The sequence below is a fragment of the Phyllostomus hastatus genome, unplaced genomic scaffold, assembly GCF_019186645.2.
Source record: "Phyllostomus hastatus isolate PE091 unplaced genomic scaffold, TTU_PhHast_1.1 phas_contig_113, whole genome shotgun sequence".
NCBI lineage: Eukaryota > Metazoa > Chordata > Mammalia > Chiroptera > Phyllostomidae > Phyllostomus > Phyllostomus hastatus.
This window is the reverse complement of record NW_025333530.1, coordinates 4,006,408-4,024,509: the sequence shown is the minus strand read 5'-3', so window position 1 is coordinate 4,024,509 and position 18,102 is coordinate 4,006,408. Positions and strand designations below refer to the sequence as shown.

Genomic DNA, 18,102 nt, shown 5'->3' with positions numbered 1-18,102 from the left:
CTCCTACTGTTAGCTAGCACTTTTCTGATCGACAAATCAAATCTACACTATCTTTTAGGTTAGTGCCCTAATTTACCTGTGCATTCCTCTGCCTATTTAGCCCAATGCCTGAAATAACAGGTGGTTTTCAGTCTCATACTGAATACATAGAATTTATCTGGCTATGTAAATATTCCACCACCATAGTGAAATAATCTCAGTACTACACTTTCAGTGGATCCCAAAGCAGGGGAAAAAAAGATACCTGAATTATTCCTGCCTGGCGAGTTGATGAAGAGATCGCTGACTCAAGGTCATATGTTACTAGGGCTTTGTCCCACATTGCTTCATGTTCATATGTTCGCAGTCTACAATTTAAGATTTCAAAATACTTTTGAATTCCATGTGCATGTAACTCCTTTACAAGCAGTATTAAAATAATATTACCTAAAAAAATTCAATTTACCTTGTCAGGGGTTGTAGAATTTTCCCTCCACCACAGCCATATAGACTATCTGGCTCTCCTATACTTCTGTAAATTTCTAAGAGCAGATCCTAAAAATACAGAAACAACAAAAATTTGTTGGGAACACCCATTACTTTAAGGATTTAGTAAACTGGAAATTTACCAACATATAAATCCCAATTCTAAATGCTATGTTATAAAGTAAACTATGATATTGAAAGAGATATTAAAGATTTGGATTAGCAACTCCCAAAGATCCCAGACAACAGAATGACAATGTAACACCTGAGAAGAGTTGCAAAGAATTTCATGAATTAGAAAAGAAATAAATCCCAATCAACCAAGCTTTTAATACATGCAAAAATCATCATTAAAAAAACAATAGCTAAGGACTTCCAACCAAAATGGAGGCATAGGTAAATACACTTTGCTTCCTTGCACAACCAAAAGAAGGACAACAACAAATCTAAAAACAAAAAACAACCAGTACTGCCAGAAAATCGAACTGTATGGAGGTACAAATATCAAGGAGTCAAAAGACACTCATTCAGACTAGTATGAGGGGCAGAGATGGGCAGTCAAGCAGGGAAGACTTGTGTTGTGGCACTGGCTGGCAGACCAGGCAGGCAAGGTCAAGACTAGAGAACCAGTGGCCCCACATTCCTGTGTGGATAAACTAGGAGGAACAATTGGGGAGCGAGACAGACTGTGCCACCCAGGGTTCCAGTGCAGGGAAACTAAAGCCTCAAAACCTCTGGCTGTAAAACCTGAGGGGGTTGTAGCAGCAGCAGAAACTCCCAGCCTCCCAGGGTAGTTCGTTGGAGAGACCCACGAGGTCCTAGAAGATACATAATCCTTCCCACCCACCTGGGAATGAGCACCAGAAGGGCCCCATTTGTTTGTGGGTAGCAGGGAAAGTGACTGAAAGCAGAGCAAGAGTGCAACAAGAGGCTCTGTTCCCTCTGTGACCCCTTCCCAACATATAACATCACAACACAGCAAAGTGGGTTGCACCGCCTGGCAACACCTAAAGCTTCAACCTTTACAATGTTAACAAGTATGCAGAAACAAAGAAATATGGCCCAAATGAAAGAATAGATGAAAACTCCAGAAAAAGAACTAAGTGATGCAGAGATGCAGAGTTTAACACTGGTAATCAGGATGCTCACAAAAATGGTTGAGTATGGTCGAAAAATAGAGGAAGAAGTGAAGACTATGCAAAATGAAATAAAAATATACAGGGAACCAACAGTGAAGGGAAAGAAACTGGGACTCAATGATTTGGAATGATTTGGAATGGAAGGAAGGAATAAACATCCGACCAGAACAGATTTGAAGAAACAAGAATTCAAAAACATGAGGAGAGGTTTAGGAAACTCCAGGACAACTTTAAATGTTCCAACACCAGAATGACAGGGGTGCCAGAAGAAAAAGAGCAACAGTAGGAAATTGAAAACTTATTTGAAAAAATAATGAAGAAAAACTTCCCCAATCTTGCAAAGGAAATAGACTTCCAGGAAGTCAAGGAAGCCTAGAGAGTCCCAAAGAAGTTGGACCCAAGGAGGAACATGCCAAGACACATCATAATTACATTAGCCAAGATTAAAGGTAAAGAGAGAGAATATTAAAAGCAGCAAAAGAAAAGGAGACAATTACCTACAAAAGAGTTCCCATAAGACTGTCAGCGGATTTCTCAAAAGAGACCTTGCAGGCAAGGGGCTGGAAAGAAGTATTCCAAGTCATGAAAGGCAAGGACTTACTTCCAAGATTGCTCTATCCAGCAAAGCTATCATTTATAATGGAAGGGCAGATAACGTGCTTCCTAGACAAGGTAAAGCTAGAGGAGTTCATAATCACCAAGCCCTTATTATATGAAATGTTAAAAGGACTTATCTAAGAAAAAGATGATGATCAAAACTATCAACAGTAATGAAAACAAACTCACAGCTATCAACAACTGAACCTAAAAAACAAAAACAGAAACAAAGTAAGCAAACAACTAGAAACAGGTACAGAAGCACTTAAATGTATGAACCAAGGACATTAACTAAAGGGGGAGAATGAAGGTGGGAGTAGGGTATAGGGTGGAGGGGAATAAGGGAGGAAGAATGGAACAACTATAATAGCACAATCAACAAAATACATTAAAAAAAGAGAAGAGTATAGGAAATGGAGAAGCTAAAGAATATATATGTATGAGCCATGGACATGAACTAAAGGGCGGGTCATTGCTGGTAGGAGAAGGGTGCAGGGTGGAGGGGGATAAAGAGAAGAAAAAATGGGACGATTGTAATAGCATAATGAATAAAATATTTTTTTTAAAAGAAGCATAATTGACCAGTACAAAATAGACAGGGGGATGTTAAGAATAGTACAGGAAATGGAGAAGCCAAAGAACTTATGTGAATGACCCACAGACATGAACTTGGGGAGAACTGCTAGAGAAAATGGGGGTACCAGGCAGAGGGGGACAAATAGGGGGAAGGCTGGGACAACTGTAATAGCATAATCAATAAAATATATTAAAAAACAAAAAATCCAGCTAAAACTGTAGATGGGAAAATGACATTCTGCAGCTTAGTCTGACTCTTGAAATGATAATAATAAAGGTCATGAGATTTTTCTTGGAAAGAATACTAAAAACTGCATTATATTGTAACTGGTAAAACGTGATATAAATAAAGAACTGGTTTGATAAGTCGATTCTTTGCTTTAAAATTTACATAGATAAAAACTAATCCAGTTTAAATCATCTTGGTAAAATAAAAAAGAAGTGGAAAATGTTGGAAACTATACTGCATAGAAAATTGATTGGGCAATTTCACTGCCTAAATGGTCCATGCTCCAGAGATTATTTCCTAGGTGAAAATTCAATAATATTGGTATCATTCTGTAATTTTAAAAAACTTTCTATTCATAAACATGAACTCAAGCTCTCAGTGTTGGAACAGTACTTAAGACTAACTAGTTTTAAGTGCCTCAGTGCCTGGTACACAGAAAATATTCCAAAACATCTTCAAAAGAGGATAAGACTATAAAGAAGCAAAAAAGAAAGAAGAAAAATTGGGAAAATGTAATAAAAAATGTAGATAAAACATATTGTAAGCAAAGAATGGTTGATGGTATTAAGTGTTAATGAAACAATAAAAAAACGTTGATGAAAGGTGACCACCAGAGTTATGAAGTTGACAGGTGACATTAGCCAGCGCTACATCAGCAGAGAGAGGGGAAGGAGAGGAAACGAAGACACCAAATACAGATAACTCTTTCACAGAGTTTTGCTGTGAAGGGAAATGAGAATAAAAGGATGACACCTAAAAAAAAGAGAACATAAGGACGAGAAAGATAATTTTCTGTTAGGTTGGAGGAAAATGCTTTTAATAAAAAAAGTTTAGAGAGAGTTTGAAGGTGTTGAGAGAGGGTACAGCACAATAAAAATTAATTTTCTGAGAAAGAGTTGATGGAAAACAAAGCACAGGAACAAGGACTAGTCTTGGAAAGGAGGAACTAGGTCTCTTCTTTACAAGAGGAAAGGATGCAATGGGAGTAGAAGCAGGCAGATTTCTATGTCTGATCGTGGGTGTGGTGGGATTCCATATCTATGCTGCTGTTTTCTCCAGAAGCAGGAGGCAAGCTGAAAGCAAACATAAAGAGAATGTAATATAAAGTTGCAACTGTCATTTCAGAGGAATGAGTTCACTTAAGAAATTCACTAAGAAGAGGCCATTTTAAGAGTAGATAGACTAATTTATAGAAAAAGCAGTACTCCCTGAGATGTGACATAAAGTAAGTAAACAAAGAAGTTTATAATTATAAATGTTAAGTGTCATATGGAAAATAAACGGGGTTCTGTGGCTGAAAATATATGGTATAAATTACTGCATGATAAAGGCAGTTTTACATCAATCTTCCTGATTAAAAAACCTCAAGTTGAGAAAGATTAAGTAATTGGTACAAGATTATACAATTTAGTGGTAGAGTCAGGATTAGAACTGAAGTTCTAGTCAGGATAAGAACTCAAGTTTGTCTACTCCAAGGCCTAAACTGCAAACCATGAATTTATGTATTATGATACTGAGTCCAAAGAGTAAGTTCAGTTCGAAAATTAAATGACATCAATACAGGTTCTATAACAAAATAATCCAAAATATAAGATAAATATTATCACAAATAATAGGGCCTATAACATTTACCTGTAAACTTATTCCAGTTTCTTCTTTACTTTTTTCACTCAAGCTTGAAATAGTTGTACTTTGGCTTTCTTCTTCAAATGTAGGATTTCTGTTTGTCACAAAACACTTCTTTTAATAAGAATATACCATTTTGATGTTTGTGAATACATGTATTATAAACTTTGATGGAAAAACTAACAAAGGTAACAAATAAAACATAGTGAATCATTTGTACTTTAAAACATAATAGCATTTAGGCCTAGGATGAAAAACAAATTTGTTAATATTAATGTTTCAATGAGGATTACTTTTTAATGACAATGTCATACATGGAAAAACTATATGCCAAAATATGGTTATTTATATAGACAGGCTTGTTTAAAAATAGAGCAGGTGACACACAGTACAGTTCCTAACTGTTTTGCCAATGGTTTTACCTAAAGTTCAAGCTCATTAACAAACACAGGCACACAAATTAAGATCACACTGTAACACTACTTAACACTTGATAAATTGGCAAAATTTAAGATGTCTTATAATTAAGTGCTGAGAAACCTACATCCAAGATTATGAAACTAATAAGTGGTAGTAAGGACGAGAACTCAGATTTGTCTGCTTCAAGGCCTTAGCTTTAAACCATGTATTTTTATATGATAGAAATTCATATAAGTAATTTCATTTCTAAAATCACACCACCTACATAGTGTCTATGAAATATGTGACAGAGCCTCTATTATTTATCTATAAATTTACTGTAGTTTCTTCTTTACCTTTTTCACCCAAACTAAAAATAGTTGTACTTTGGCTCCCTTCTTCAAATGTAAGGCTCCCTACTGATCCATTTCCTAACCAACCACACTCCTGAGAAATATGCAGATTGGTATAACCAGTTGAAAAAACAATTTGGCATTATCCTATGAGGTTCAAAATTTACATACCCTGCCACCTAGTAATTCTACATTTAGGCATATATCATTAACAGGGGGAGGGAAAATTAATCATGGCATATTCTCCCACTGGTACACTATGTGGCAGTGACAAATTAATGAACTACAGCAGCATACAACATAAATAAAACCTTACAAAATATTTAATGAAAAATAAGTTGTAAATAATAATATAATTTCTTATAAAGCTAAAAAATAAGGAAAACTGCCATATATTTAGGGATTCATACTCACATAACAATATCGCCTAAACAAATGATAACCACAAAATAGGAGATAACTTTGACCCTTTGGAAGGAGCACGGAGGGATGGGACAGAGACCACTGACTGACATGACGGTACTGACAACATTCTACCTTGCTTTACCACCCTTGTACGCAGGTATCACATAGATTTCCTTATTGGCAAGTCATACAGAAAGAAGATTTTAGAGGAGAAATTAGGAAAGTAGGAAAGGCAGTATTACAGATTGTGACCCTAAGTCTAAGGCTGTAATTCATTCAGACAAAAATGGGATTGGCAGGACTTTTGTCACAAACACTGAAATGACTGAGGTTGTGAACTAATGACATTTTTTGTCTAAATCCTATTTGAAGAAGTTTTTACTTCTTTTTAAAAAAATTATGGATACTAACCTGTGAAATCTCATATTTTCTCAGGGGCAAGTTACAAGTAAATAAAACTGGATATGTATTTTTTAATAACATTTTTTATTTTAACTGTTGTTCAAGTACAGTTTTCTGTCCTTTACTCCCGTCCCAGCCCACCCACCCATCTTTCCCCACCTCCCTCCCATTTCCACCCCCCTAGTTTTTCTCCATGTGTCCTTTATATTTGTTCCTATAAACCCTTCCCATTCTCCCCTGAAATTACCTCTCCTCTCCCCTCTGATCAGCCTGTTCTCTATTTCAGTGTCTCTGGCTATATTTTGCTTGTTTGTTTGTTTTGTTATTTAGGTTCCTGTTAAAGGTGAGATCATATGGTATTTGTCTTTCACCGCCTGGCTTATTTCGCTTAGTATAATGCTTTCCAGTTCCATCCATGCTGCTGCAAAGGGTAGGAGCTCCTTTCTTTCTACTGCATAGAATTCCATAGTTTTTTGATTCATTCATTTACTGATGGGCACCTAGGTTGCTTCCAACACTTGGCTATTGTAAATTGTGCTGCTATGAACATTGGGGTACACAGGTTCTTTTGGATTGGTGGGGAAGAATAAACAAATGGGATCTCATCAAGATAAAAAGCTTCTGCATGGCTAAAGAAAACAGTATCAAAATAAAAAGAGAACCAACTGTATGGGAAAACATATTTGCCAATGATACCTCAGACAAGAGTTTAATCTCTAAAATATACAAAGAACTTACACAACTCCACTCTAAGAAGACAAGCAACCCAATTAAAAAATGGGCAAAGGACTTGAACAGACACTTCTCCAAAGAGGACATACAGAGGATCCATAGACACATGAAAAGATGCTCAATATTGCTAGCTATCAGAAAGATGCAAATTAAAACCACAATGAGATATCACTTTACACCAGTCAGAATGGCCATCATAACAAAGCAACAAACAACAAGTGTTGGAGAGGTTGTGGAGAAAAGGGGACCCTAGTGCATTGTTGGTGGGATTGCAGACTGGATATGTATTTTTGAATACCTAGTGTGCAGACACTTTGCTATTAAATAATTTTAATAAAAAAATTTAGAGCAATTCATTTCTTGCACATGACAGTGTTTGTAAACTGTTCATTTGTGTTTTGCTTACAGTTATTCTTTTCCTGATCACCTTAAATTTACAAAGTGTCAGTTCACCTGAGTTACTGAACAATACTGGCATTTTCTTCACTCTATACACCTCCTATCTATTTGCCCTCCCTTACCCATCAGGCATCTGGGAAAAAAATCAAAACCAGAGTATTAAAGCAAACAGCAGGCATTATTTATCTGTCAAGCACTTTTTCCAAATGTTAACCAAAATAAAAGGAAGGCACTCCTGTTTGTTGCACAGCAATTTTGCAAAACCTTGCCACATTCTATATAATCACATGCCATCAAATTAAAGGTACTTTTATACTCATAGAAGAGCTCAGTTACAGACTCCATATTAGTAAGAAATACCATTCTATGGAACCATGATACTGAAGCACATTTGCATTATAATCACTACTACCAAGTATACAGGCCCTGACTCAAAATTTTAGACTCTGAGAATAAACAATAACCAATTTCTTATTCAGTAATACTTAAAGAACAACATACTTGTCTCCAAAGGAAGTCTACAGTGATTATGAACACATCAATTACATATTATACACAGAATCTATATACTATAAGTTTTAACCTGTTTTCATTTGGAAAGTAGAAATTAAATACTAAACCAGAGAGTGAAGAAATTAGTCCCAATCTTCTAAATTAATTATATTTGGACTACGATCTATTTTCTGGTTGCTAGTTTTCCACAGTCTAAAAACGACACTGCTTTTAGTTTAATTACAGCCCAAAGTAGAAATTCTAAGTAGCAAGCAAGAGAAATGTTTTAATATAATATATATTTTTGCTATTTCAATTTTGTAACGTGGTTTTCTGGTGGAAATATAAAAATAAACACTAGGCTATTTCAAATGAATAAAAATTTGAGAAAAGTAGGGGGGTTATGAGCTGTATTTTTTACTCTTGAAGTTTTTTTTTACTGTATTTTGTTTTTCACTATTACCTAGGACTATACTTATTAGATTTTTATGAGAGTTCTAACTTAGAGGAAAAGCAAATTAAAGCATTAGAAATACAGGTGGGTAACAAATACAGTAATGAAAGTGATTTAGTCACAGAAATAAATCAGTTATATTACCTCATAATTAATAAATAATATGGATCTTAACGAAGCTGAGGGAATAGTGGTAAACTTAATTTAACTGAAATCAGGGACTCGCTCAACTATTTGAAAAATATTTATTGTTGACTTATATTAATTTTCCAATGCTAGTTGCTGTGGGAATACAGGGAAAAAGAAGTATGGCCTGTCTCCCAGTAGATCCTTATCTGTGTAATTTTTACAATTCTTAAGTAATAAATATCTCTACTTATTCCAGAATTACTCATTTCTTTTGAAAAAATTATTTCCCTTTAAAAGTTAGAAAGCTATTTAAAATATCATTAAATGGGGGAGGTGAGAAAAAAATCTTTAACAGCTTCATTGAAACAATGTAAACAACAGTTTTAAAAACCAAAACTTGTAAATTTTATTACCTTTTCTCTTGATCATCCATGTTTTTCCTATCTGCATAGATTTCTGCGTAGAGTAATGCTGTAAAGTGAGCAGCACAAGACTGAGCTACCTTGGCAACCTCCAGATAATTCAATTCCAGCCAGAAAGCATCATCAAACACTGTTCCGGAAGAGGATCTAAAGAAAATTTTTAAATGAAGTCATGTCCATTTCTTTAACTTCAATATTAAAAGTATGTCGATATAAAATATAATGGTAGCAAGTACTAGTTAAAAATGAAAATTATATTCAAATAACCAAAAGCCACATTTCCCCAATGTAGACAATCATCCCTTGGTATCTGTAGCGGCTGGTTCTAGGACCCCATGCAGATAACAAAATTGACAGATGCTGAAATACCTAACGTAACATGGTGTAGTATTTGCATATAAACTATGCAAATCCTCCCGGATACTTTAAATCATCTCTAGATTAGTTAAAATATTTTTTTTTGTTCTCTTTCTTTTTTAAAAAATCTTATTTTAATTGTTGTTGCAGTACAATTTTCTATCTTTTACTCCCATCCTAGGTTAGTTAAAATACCTAATATAATGAAAATACTATGTAAATAGTTGTTATGCTGTACTGTTTAAGGAATAATGACAAGAAAAAAACATATGTACTGAACATATATGTTCAGTACAGATGCAACCATCATACATCTAACTATATGTTATATGTCAGCAACAAGGTATCATTTCTTTTTTCGAATATTTTCAATCCACAGTTGGTTGACTATGCGGATATGGAAGCTGCAGATATGGAACCCCTGGATGATGGTAGGTATAAACAGCTAAGAATAACATGGCTGAAGAGCCCTATGTGTCACTCTTTTTGTATCACACACCCCTTAGAAAATATGATGAAAGCAAAAGCTATCATCCCAGAATAAACTTGAGGTTCATACTTCTCCTTCACCAAGGGATCCATGGGTATATGCTAAGAACAGGCTGTATCGAGTAAGTAATAAGACATATACAAATCTTTCTAAATGGCCAATTTAATGAAAATACTGTTTCTTCTATAACACATAGTTATATGCCCTTTCTATTTGCAGTTCATTTTCTCCTTAGTTTTTTTTTTTTTTTTGGTCTAGGTTGGGTTATTTAATAAAAACTTTCCACTTGTGGTAACAGTTGGCCAGATGTGAAAGGGATCATAGATATTTATTACCTTTTTCAAAAATGGTATTATAGAGATGTGACACTGTAACAGTTAAGAACACTGGTTTTAGAGTAGGATATAGCCAGAGTCAAATCCAGCTGCATCAAGAAAACCCCAAAATCCAACAGGATTACCTACTACATACTATATGACTTTCAGCACCTTAACTGCTTAGTCCTCAACTAACAAGCGAAATAGAGACAGACTCATAGATAGGGAGCAGGCTGACAGCTCAGGGTTAGGGGAGTCAGGAGAGGTTAACAGGTGAAGAGATTGAGCAAAAAAGGACTCATGGACATGGACAGCAGTGTGGTGATTGTGTGAGGGGAAGAGGGATATAAGAGGACTAAACAGTTATAGGAAAAAATACAATAAAATATAAATTTAGCCCTGGCTGGTGTGGCTCAGTAGATTGAGCACCATACAGCAAAGCCAAGTGTTGCTGGTTTAATTCCCAGTCAGGGCACATGCCTGCATTGTGGGCCAGGTCCCCAGTAGGGGGCGCACGAGAGGTAACCACATATTGATGTTTCTCTCCCTGTTTTACTCCCTTCCTTCCCCTCTCTCTAAAAATAAATAAATAAAATCTTTAAAAAAATTAGTAACTCTCCAATTAGAAACAGAGCACTGAAAGACTTAACACTTATTTTTCTAAGAACAGAGTAGAATAGAGGATATAGGAAGAGGATATAGAGAAATTAACTTTTAAAGTGAAAATGGATTTAGGTTAAGCAATTTTCCACTTTTCCCCCACCTCTTTCGCCCATTCTTTATCAATCACTGCCACAACCACAATATATTTGTCATGAGACATCAACTGCTACCTACTTAACTTATAGGCCTACTACATTATTTCTTCCAAGTTCTGGTCACTGCTGGAGCAGTACAGATCAGTCAGACAACTGACTCACTCTAGCAACTCCTGAATTCACTATTAAAAATCTCATGAGAAATAACAGGAACAAAGGTACTGTATTATAAAACAATTCATCAGAATCAAGAAAACAAACACTGCCATAGCATTTCCTATGTGATGTAATATGCTGATACTATATAGCAATACTTATAATGTATAATATTATATATTATATAATCTCATACTTATAAGTGTTATATTACTTATAATATAAAAGTACTTATAATATATAACATATAAGTATTACTATATAGTACCACAGATTTTGAGGACCATGACACACAATAAAGTGATAAAGATAATGACTGAGACTGTACACAAACATGACTGGTCAGGAGGCCTATGGGAGGAGTTCTCGAACTCTAAGTCATTGTAAGAACCCTACAGGAAGAACTCTCTGCTCACAATAAAGCTTTATGGTGGTAACTACCTCTCCCCTTAACTACCTTTTCCCCTTCTATAAACAGCTCTTCACGCTGTTCAGTGTGTGCAAGTGGGTTGCATGCCTGTGTGCACTGAGTTGCAACTCTTGATTTTTCTCAATAAATCCTTTTTGGTGACAAAACCTAGTTGATACTGTTTTTCCACAGGCAAAAGAAACATATCTTATAATAAAGGTACATAAAGGACACTTTTACATAGTTGTAATTACTTTTATGAGCTGAAAGTGAAGAGAAAGGTTAAAAGTAATGCAACTGAACTTAACCTGGAACATAAATTACTCCTTTCCCATCACTTTGTAGATAAAATAAACTATAGCTTCAAAGGATGTGTGATTTAGCAAAGATAACATTGTTAGTGGTACTGTTAGGACTAGAATTTAGAGGTCCTGATACCAATTTAACCAAAGTACTACTCTAAACATGAATTATTACAGAGATATAAGCATCACACATTAAATATGGCATCTTGCAGCCATATCACTTCAAATAATCATGTTAAAATTCAGCCAACAGTAACAAGCTACACTTCCAAATCCCCAAACTCAAAAAGCAGTATTCATTAATTACCTCTTTTGTCTCCTCAGGTAGTCCACAACAGCAAGCATTGTTCTTTGTGACTTTTTACCCAGGCAACATCGGGAGAAGTGCTCTGGCTCTGACAAACAAATGAAGATGCCTCCTCTCAGTCCCAGATGCACTTGCTTAAGCCCATTCTTGCTTTTGTGTGTGTGCCCGCCTCCCTCTATACTAGGGAAGGGTCCAGTGGGCAGTATTGAGCAAAAAATTGGTTCTTAATAAATATAAATTGATAAATAGAATTTAATAGCACACTTTTAAAAGAAACTACTGTGCTTAACAAAACTAGAAATTAATTGTAATTTATATTTTGTTTCTGAAGGTGCCTAATTCATTGATTCAATAAATATTCATGTAGGATACTGTATGTTCTGGGTACAGTATACAACTATAAATAAGAGACTATTTCTGACCACGTATACTCACTAGCCTGAGAGACTCTTAATATAATGTGATAAATGCTATGAGAAGAAAAGTTTAAAATACCTTAGAGGAGTATAGAAAGAAACATGATTTTAGCAAAAGAAGCATCATAGAAAAAATGAGATCTGAAAGAAGAGTAATGGTCCAGCAGGACAGGAGGAAAGGACAGTGTTCCAGGCAACAGTGATACTATCTGAGATGCTGGAACAAGAAAGAACTTGGAGAAAATACTGAAAGAAGTTCAATATGGCTGAACCACAGAGACATAAAGCACTAAGGACAATGGGGACAAAGAAATACATGGACTAAAGTTACTTATAACACAGAATTGGCAGGATTTGGTAATGACATGAAACATGTGAGAGAGATCCCTGGCTTAGGCAACAGCATGACATTGATGAAGAATACACAATAGAGAAGCAGGCTGGGGGAAGAGAATGAAGACCGTAACTTTCCCTTTTGACAGCTGAGTATGATATGCACATGGGACATTCGAGTGAAGGCAGTGAGATATCAGAAAAGATAAACCATATAATCTGATAGAAACCTATTTACTTTCCTTTTTATAATAGAATTTTACATATAAGGTTTGAATTTTCAGTTAAGGCAATGAAGTATCGGCATTCTACACAGAAATGTAATAAAATTGGCTGACTTTGCCTTTGAATGTTTGTAGCATAGATGTGTATGTACAAAGGATAAAGGTAAAAAAAAGTCTTGACCATGTTCATGATAATAAACTATCAGGTTATCACAGGTAGTGATTCTGTTAAACTTATAAACAATAAAATTATGTTTAATATTGCTTTACATTATGTAATATTTAATGTTTAAGTGTTTGCTGGTAACTGTGAATACTTGTATCTGTATTTCCCAGATTAACAAAAGGAGATATATTCTGGATACTTTTCGAAGTCTCTATGATAATTTTTATTTTAGGACTTTCATTATAATGCCCTAAAGAAAATTCATATAAGTATATTCTGGACCACTTATATGACCAACTTATAATCCAGTAGAACCACAGAATGGACATCCATATCTATGTTTATAATTATTCAAATAGTAGAACTGTAATTGCTGTTAGCCAATAGAAAAGAACACACATAAAACATGAAGGAGTGTAAAGTGAAGTTTAAATGCCATCTCCATCATGTCAAATTAAATTTGTACTAGTAAAAGTAAAAAACAAAACAAAACAAAAAACAATTGGGAGAACTGAGTAATCATGATGTATGCCAAAGTAACTAGTTAAGTCTGGGAAAACAATTGCATTAAATTAATACTTTTCTTATAATTGTATTGGTCTTAAAATACAGTAAGTGAATTTGTACCTAGTTTTATGTTTGTACATAAAATACATCAATACACTAAACAGAATAAGTTAACATCAAAGATCTATGAATTTTTCACCTTATTGAAGTTTTAGATTGAAAACCTGACCTATGATGTATGCTCAACTATGCATCGACATGCAATGTGAACCAAATTCCTGATGGAATTTCTCCTGTTATGAGCTCTTGTTAGCATAGGAAATACTTACATAGCATGAAAAAAAAAAAGGTTTTAAAAGTAAATGAAGTATAATCCAATTTTTTTAAAAAACTGGAAAAAAAACTTCCGGCCAAGATGGAGGCATAGGTGGACACACTGTACCTCCTCACACAACCCAAATTAAGGACAACAAAAATTTAGAAACAAAAAAGGAACCAGAACAGACAGAAAATTGAACTGTACGGAAGTCCTGACAACTATTTATCCAGACTGGTAAGAGAGGCGGAGTCGGTGGCCAACAGAGAGGGGCTATGACAGGAAAAAGCGGTGGCTGGCAGACCCGGGTGTACAGGATGCAGGAGGCGGCTAGGAGACCCCGGTGGCAGACCCCGGGCACAGCACGGGGAGGCAACGAGCTGACCCAGTGAGGCACGCAAGGCACCTGGCTGTCCACAGTCACACATTCACGTGTAGATAAACCAGGTGAAAGCAGGCAGCAAGACAGACTGTGCAACCCAGGGACCCAGCGCCAGGAAATAAAGCCTAAAAACACTGATTAAAAACACTTGTGGAGGTTGAGGTGTCGGGGGAGATTTCCAGCCTCACAGGAGAGTTCTTTGGAGAGACCTACAGGGTCCTAGAACGTACACAAGCCCACCCACCTGGGAACCAGCACCAGAAGGGCCCAATTTGCTTGTGGGAAGCAGCAGAGGGGACTGAAATCCAACAGAGAGCAGAGCAAGAGCCACTGTTCCCTCTGTGACCCTGCCCCACATACAGCTTCATAACCCAGGGACGTGGGTTGTTCCACCCTGGAGAACACCTAAGACTCTGCCACTCACTACATAACAGGTGCAACCAGACCAAAAAAAAAAAGAAAAGGCTCAAATGGAAGAACCAATCCAAGCTCCAGAGCCAGTACTTTTAAGCGACCAAGAGATAGCCAACTTATCAGATGCACAGTTCAAAGCACTGGTGATCAGGATGCTCATAATTGGTTGATTTTGGTCACAAATTAGATGAAAAAAAGAAGGCTACACTAAGTGAAATGAAGAAAAATGCACAGGGAACCAAGAGTGATGGAAAGTAAACTGGGTCTCAAATCAATGGAGTGAACCAGAAGGAAGAAAAAAACAGAAAAGAATGAAGAAACAAGAATTTTAAAAAATAAGGAGAGGCTTAGGAACCTCCAGGACATCTTGAAATGTTCCAACATCCGAATTATAGGGGTACCAGAAAGGGAAGAGGAAGAGCAAAAAGTGGAAAAGTTATTTGAACAAATAATAAAGGAGAACTTCCCCAATCTGGCAAAGGAAATAGACTTCCAAGAAGTCCAGGGAGCTCAGAGAGTCCCAAAGAAGTTGGACCCAAGGAGGAACACACCAAGGCACTTCATAATTACATTACCCAAGATTAAAATGAAGGAGAGAATTCTAGAAGCAGCAAGAGATAAGGAGACAGTCACTTACAAAGGAGTTCCCATCAGACTGTCAGCTGATTTCTCAAAAGAGACCTTACAGGCAAGAAGGGGCTTCGAAAGAAGTATTCTAAGTCATGAAAGGCAAGGACCTACATCCAAGATTGCTCTATCCAGCAAAGCTTTCATTTAGAATGGAAGAGCAGATAAAGGGCTTCTCAGACAAGGTCAAGTTAAAGGAGTTCATCATCACCAAGCCCTTATTATATGAAATGTTAAAGGGACTTAGCTAAGAAAAAGAAGATAAAAAATATGCACAGTAAAAAGACAGCAAACTCTGTTATTAACAACCACACCTAGTTATTAACAAGCAAACTAGGCAAACAACTACAACAAGAACAGAACCACAGAAAAACTACATGGAGGGTTATCAGCATGGGAGCGGGAGGGGGAGAGACAGGGAAAAGGTACAGAGAATAAGTAGCACAGACAGTAGGGAGAAAATAGACAGGGTGAGGGCAAGAATAGTATGGGAAATGTAGAAGCTAAAGAACTTATGACACATGGACATGAACTAAAGGGGGGAATATGGGTGGGAGGGAGTGTGCAGGGGGGAGGAGAGTGAAGGGAGGAAATGGGACAACTGTAATAGCATAATCAATAAAATATATTTTAAAAAACTGGAAAAATACATATCAAAGGCTAACTGTCATTACTGTAGGTAATAAAGCCATGGCTAATTTTGTTAATTACATTATTTTTTCTATACATTCCACAATAAATGATTTTGTAACAAAAAAGCTGCTTTTAATAAATGAGTCAGGGAGAGCTTTAATATGAAAATTCCATCATATCTCCAACACAGCACCTGTAATAGTCAGCTGCAAATGTGTCTTCTTTTCCTTTGCTAGACTGCAGAGTGTGCTTTGTTCACACTTGTGTTGCCAGTGCCAAGCACAGTGCTTGACACATACTGAATGCTCAGTGTTGCTCCATTATTAATAACCAAAATTTACTGAGGGAACACTATCCATCAAGTATTATTGTAGGTGCTTTATATCTATTATCTCATTGAAAACTTGCTACAATTTTTACCTCCATTCTATAGATGAAGAAATAGATGTTTAGAGATTATGAAATTAAGCCCACGAGGTATCTTGATAAGATACAAACAAATCTATGTTTCTAGAACTGAGATGTTAACAGGATAAATGTGCAAATTTTAACAGAATACCTGAATCCAAACTGGTAGGGGTTGTGGATCTGTTCGTTTGTGAAGAATATCTGAAACAATTAGTGAAAAATCCCTGAATGTGTGTAGAAAGCAAATTTCTCCACGATGCATTTGTATCTTCTAATAAAATATCATGGATCAAGTATGGAAGTACAGTCTGACAAAAATCAGCTTTCACCTGGAATACACAAACACACCAATAGTTTAAGTAAAAAAAAAAATTCAAAACTTTATTCTGTGTTACTGTTACATAAGCTTTTAAAAAATTGATAGGTGAATATGCCACTAAATTCAATATACTGCTAAAAATGTACAAAAAACATGCGTACCAGAGTGATTTTTTAAAATTTTAATTGTTGTTCAAGTACTTTTCTGACTTTTACTCCCATCCCAGCCTACCCCCACAGCCCTCCCCACCTCCCTCCTGTTTCCACCCCATCCTTGTTTTTGTCCATGTGTCCTTTTTTATTTGTTCCTGCATACCAGTGATTTTTTAAGAAAAAATTCAAACATACCTGGAATATCTATATAAAACATATGTGGTTAGCTACAATGCTAATTGCTTATTTCCAGTCTAGGCCATTTTCACAAAATGAAACAGAATATTGCTTACAAATGAAATTATGTCACTGCTGTAAATAAAATGCTAAAGTTACAAAGTGTTACTATAACAGAAATTCTCACATTTGATATATGAAAAAATAGAGATTAACATTTAAGAAAAATGTTGAAAATTTGATTTTTGCACATTTGCTACACCCAGTGATGAGTTACAACAGCTATTTTAAAATGTTTATTTTTAAAAATCCCCAATTACTGGGTCTACAATTTGAGTACTTATTTGTGGTATGTTCCCAAGTATTAAAAAAATGCTTTAATATGCCTGGTACATTAAAACAGTACTCGGCCTTATTTCTGCCAAAAAACCACCTTCATATATTCATCACATGCCTCACACACAAGATATGCTATAGATGATCAATTTCCTTGTTAAACTAAAGACAAGGCAAAGAGCCTGTTTTGGTAACAGAGAATTTAAAGAACTAGGAACCCAGGTGGACACAAATGTGTATTTGGAACATTCTGTCCTCCGGCCCAAAGCCAGAATTCTATAAACACCCTAGGTGTGCTGACCCATGAGGAATGAGCTGTGGGCATGTCCTGGGTCTTATTCCGCAGACCCAGTAGAGTGCAGAGTGGCGCTGCGGAGAGTGCAATGACATAGTCACTGTCAACACTTTCTCTGTGAGAACCGAAGACTGCGTTGTAACGTCTCCCAGTGAGTGCGCCTTACTGACATACTCACTTCTCTATCTGTAATTGGTGAATGCTTGACCTTCTCAGATATGTTATTTTCATATATCTGGTGAATCATCTTGGCAGTACTATAAATTAAGTCGATTTTAAAGTCTTAGAGCACCATCATAGTGCTGTTTAGGATGACGTATTTGATAAAAGCATGTAGCATAACTGTTTAATTTGGTATGTACCTTTATTCTCTATTGAAATAAACTGTTATATACTTTCAAAAATAAAAAAGCAATACTAATTGCCACACCATTTCCTTTTCTCATTGAAGAAAGTGTATCAGGGAAAGTAAATGACAA

General features: G+C 35.9%; 1 protein-coding gene across 3 annotated transcripts in view; it reads right to left on the bottom strand.

Annotated features, from left to right (window-relative positions):
• The window catches only part of ATM (ATM serine/threonine kinase), a 162,209-nt gene that overhangs the window by 44,779 nt on the left and 99,328 nt on the right, over positions 1-18,102 (bottom strand). For all 3 annotated transcript variants that reach the window (XM_045837996.1, XM_045838016.1, XM_045838005.1), the window contains 6 exons: positions 16,496-16,673; positions 11,919-12,006; positions 8,811-8,966; positions 4,639-4,726; positions 446-534; positions 245-347 (listed from right to left, as the gene is read on the bottom strand). In XM_045837996.1, coding sequence (XP_045693952.1) covers positions 245-347; positions 446-534; positions 4,639-4,726; positions 8,811-8,966; positions 11,919-12,006; positions 16,496-16,673 — 702 coding nt within the window. The remainder of the gene's footprint in view (positions 1-244; positions 348-445; positions 535-4,638; positions 4,727-8,810; positions 8,967-11,918; positions 12,007-16,495; positions 16,674-18,102) is intronic.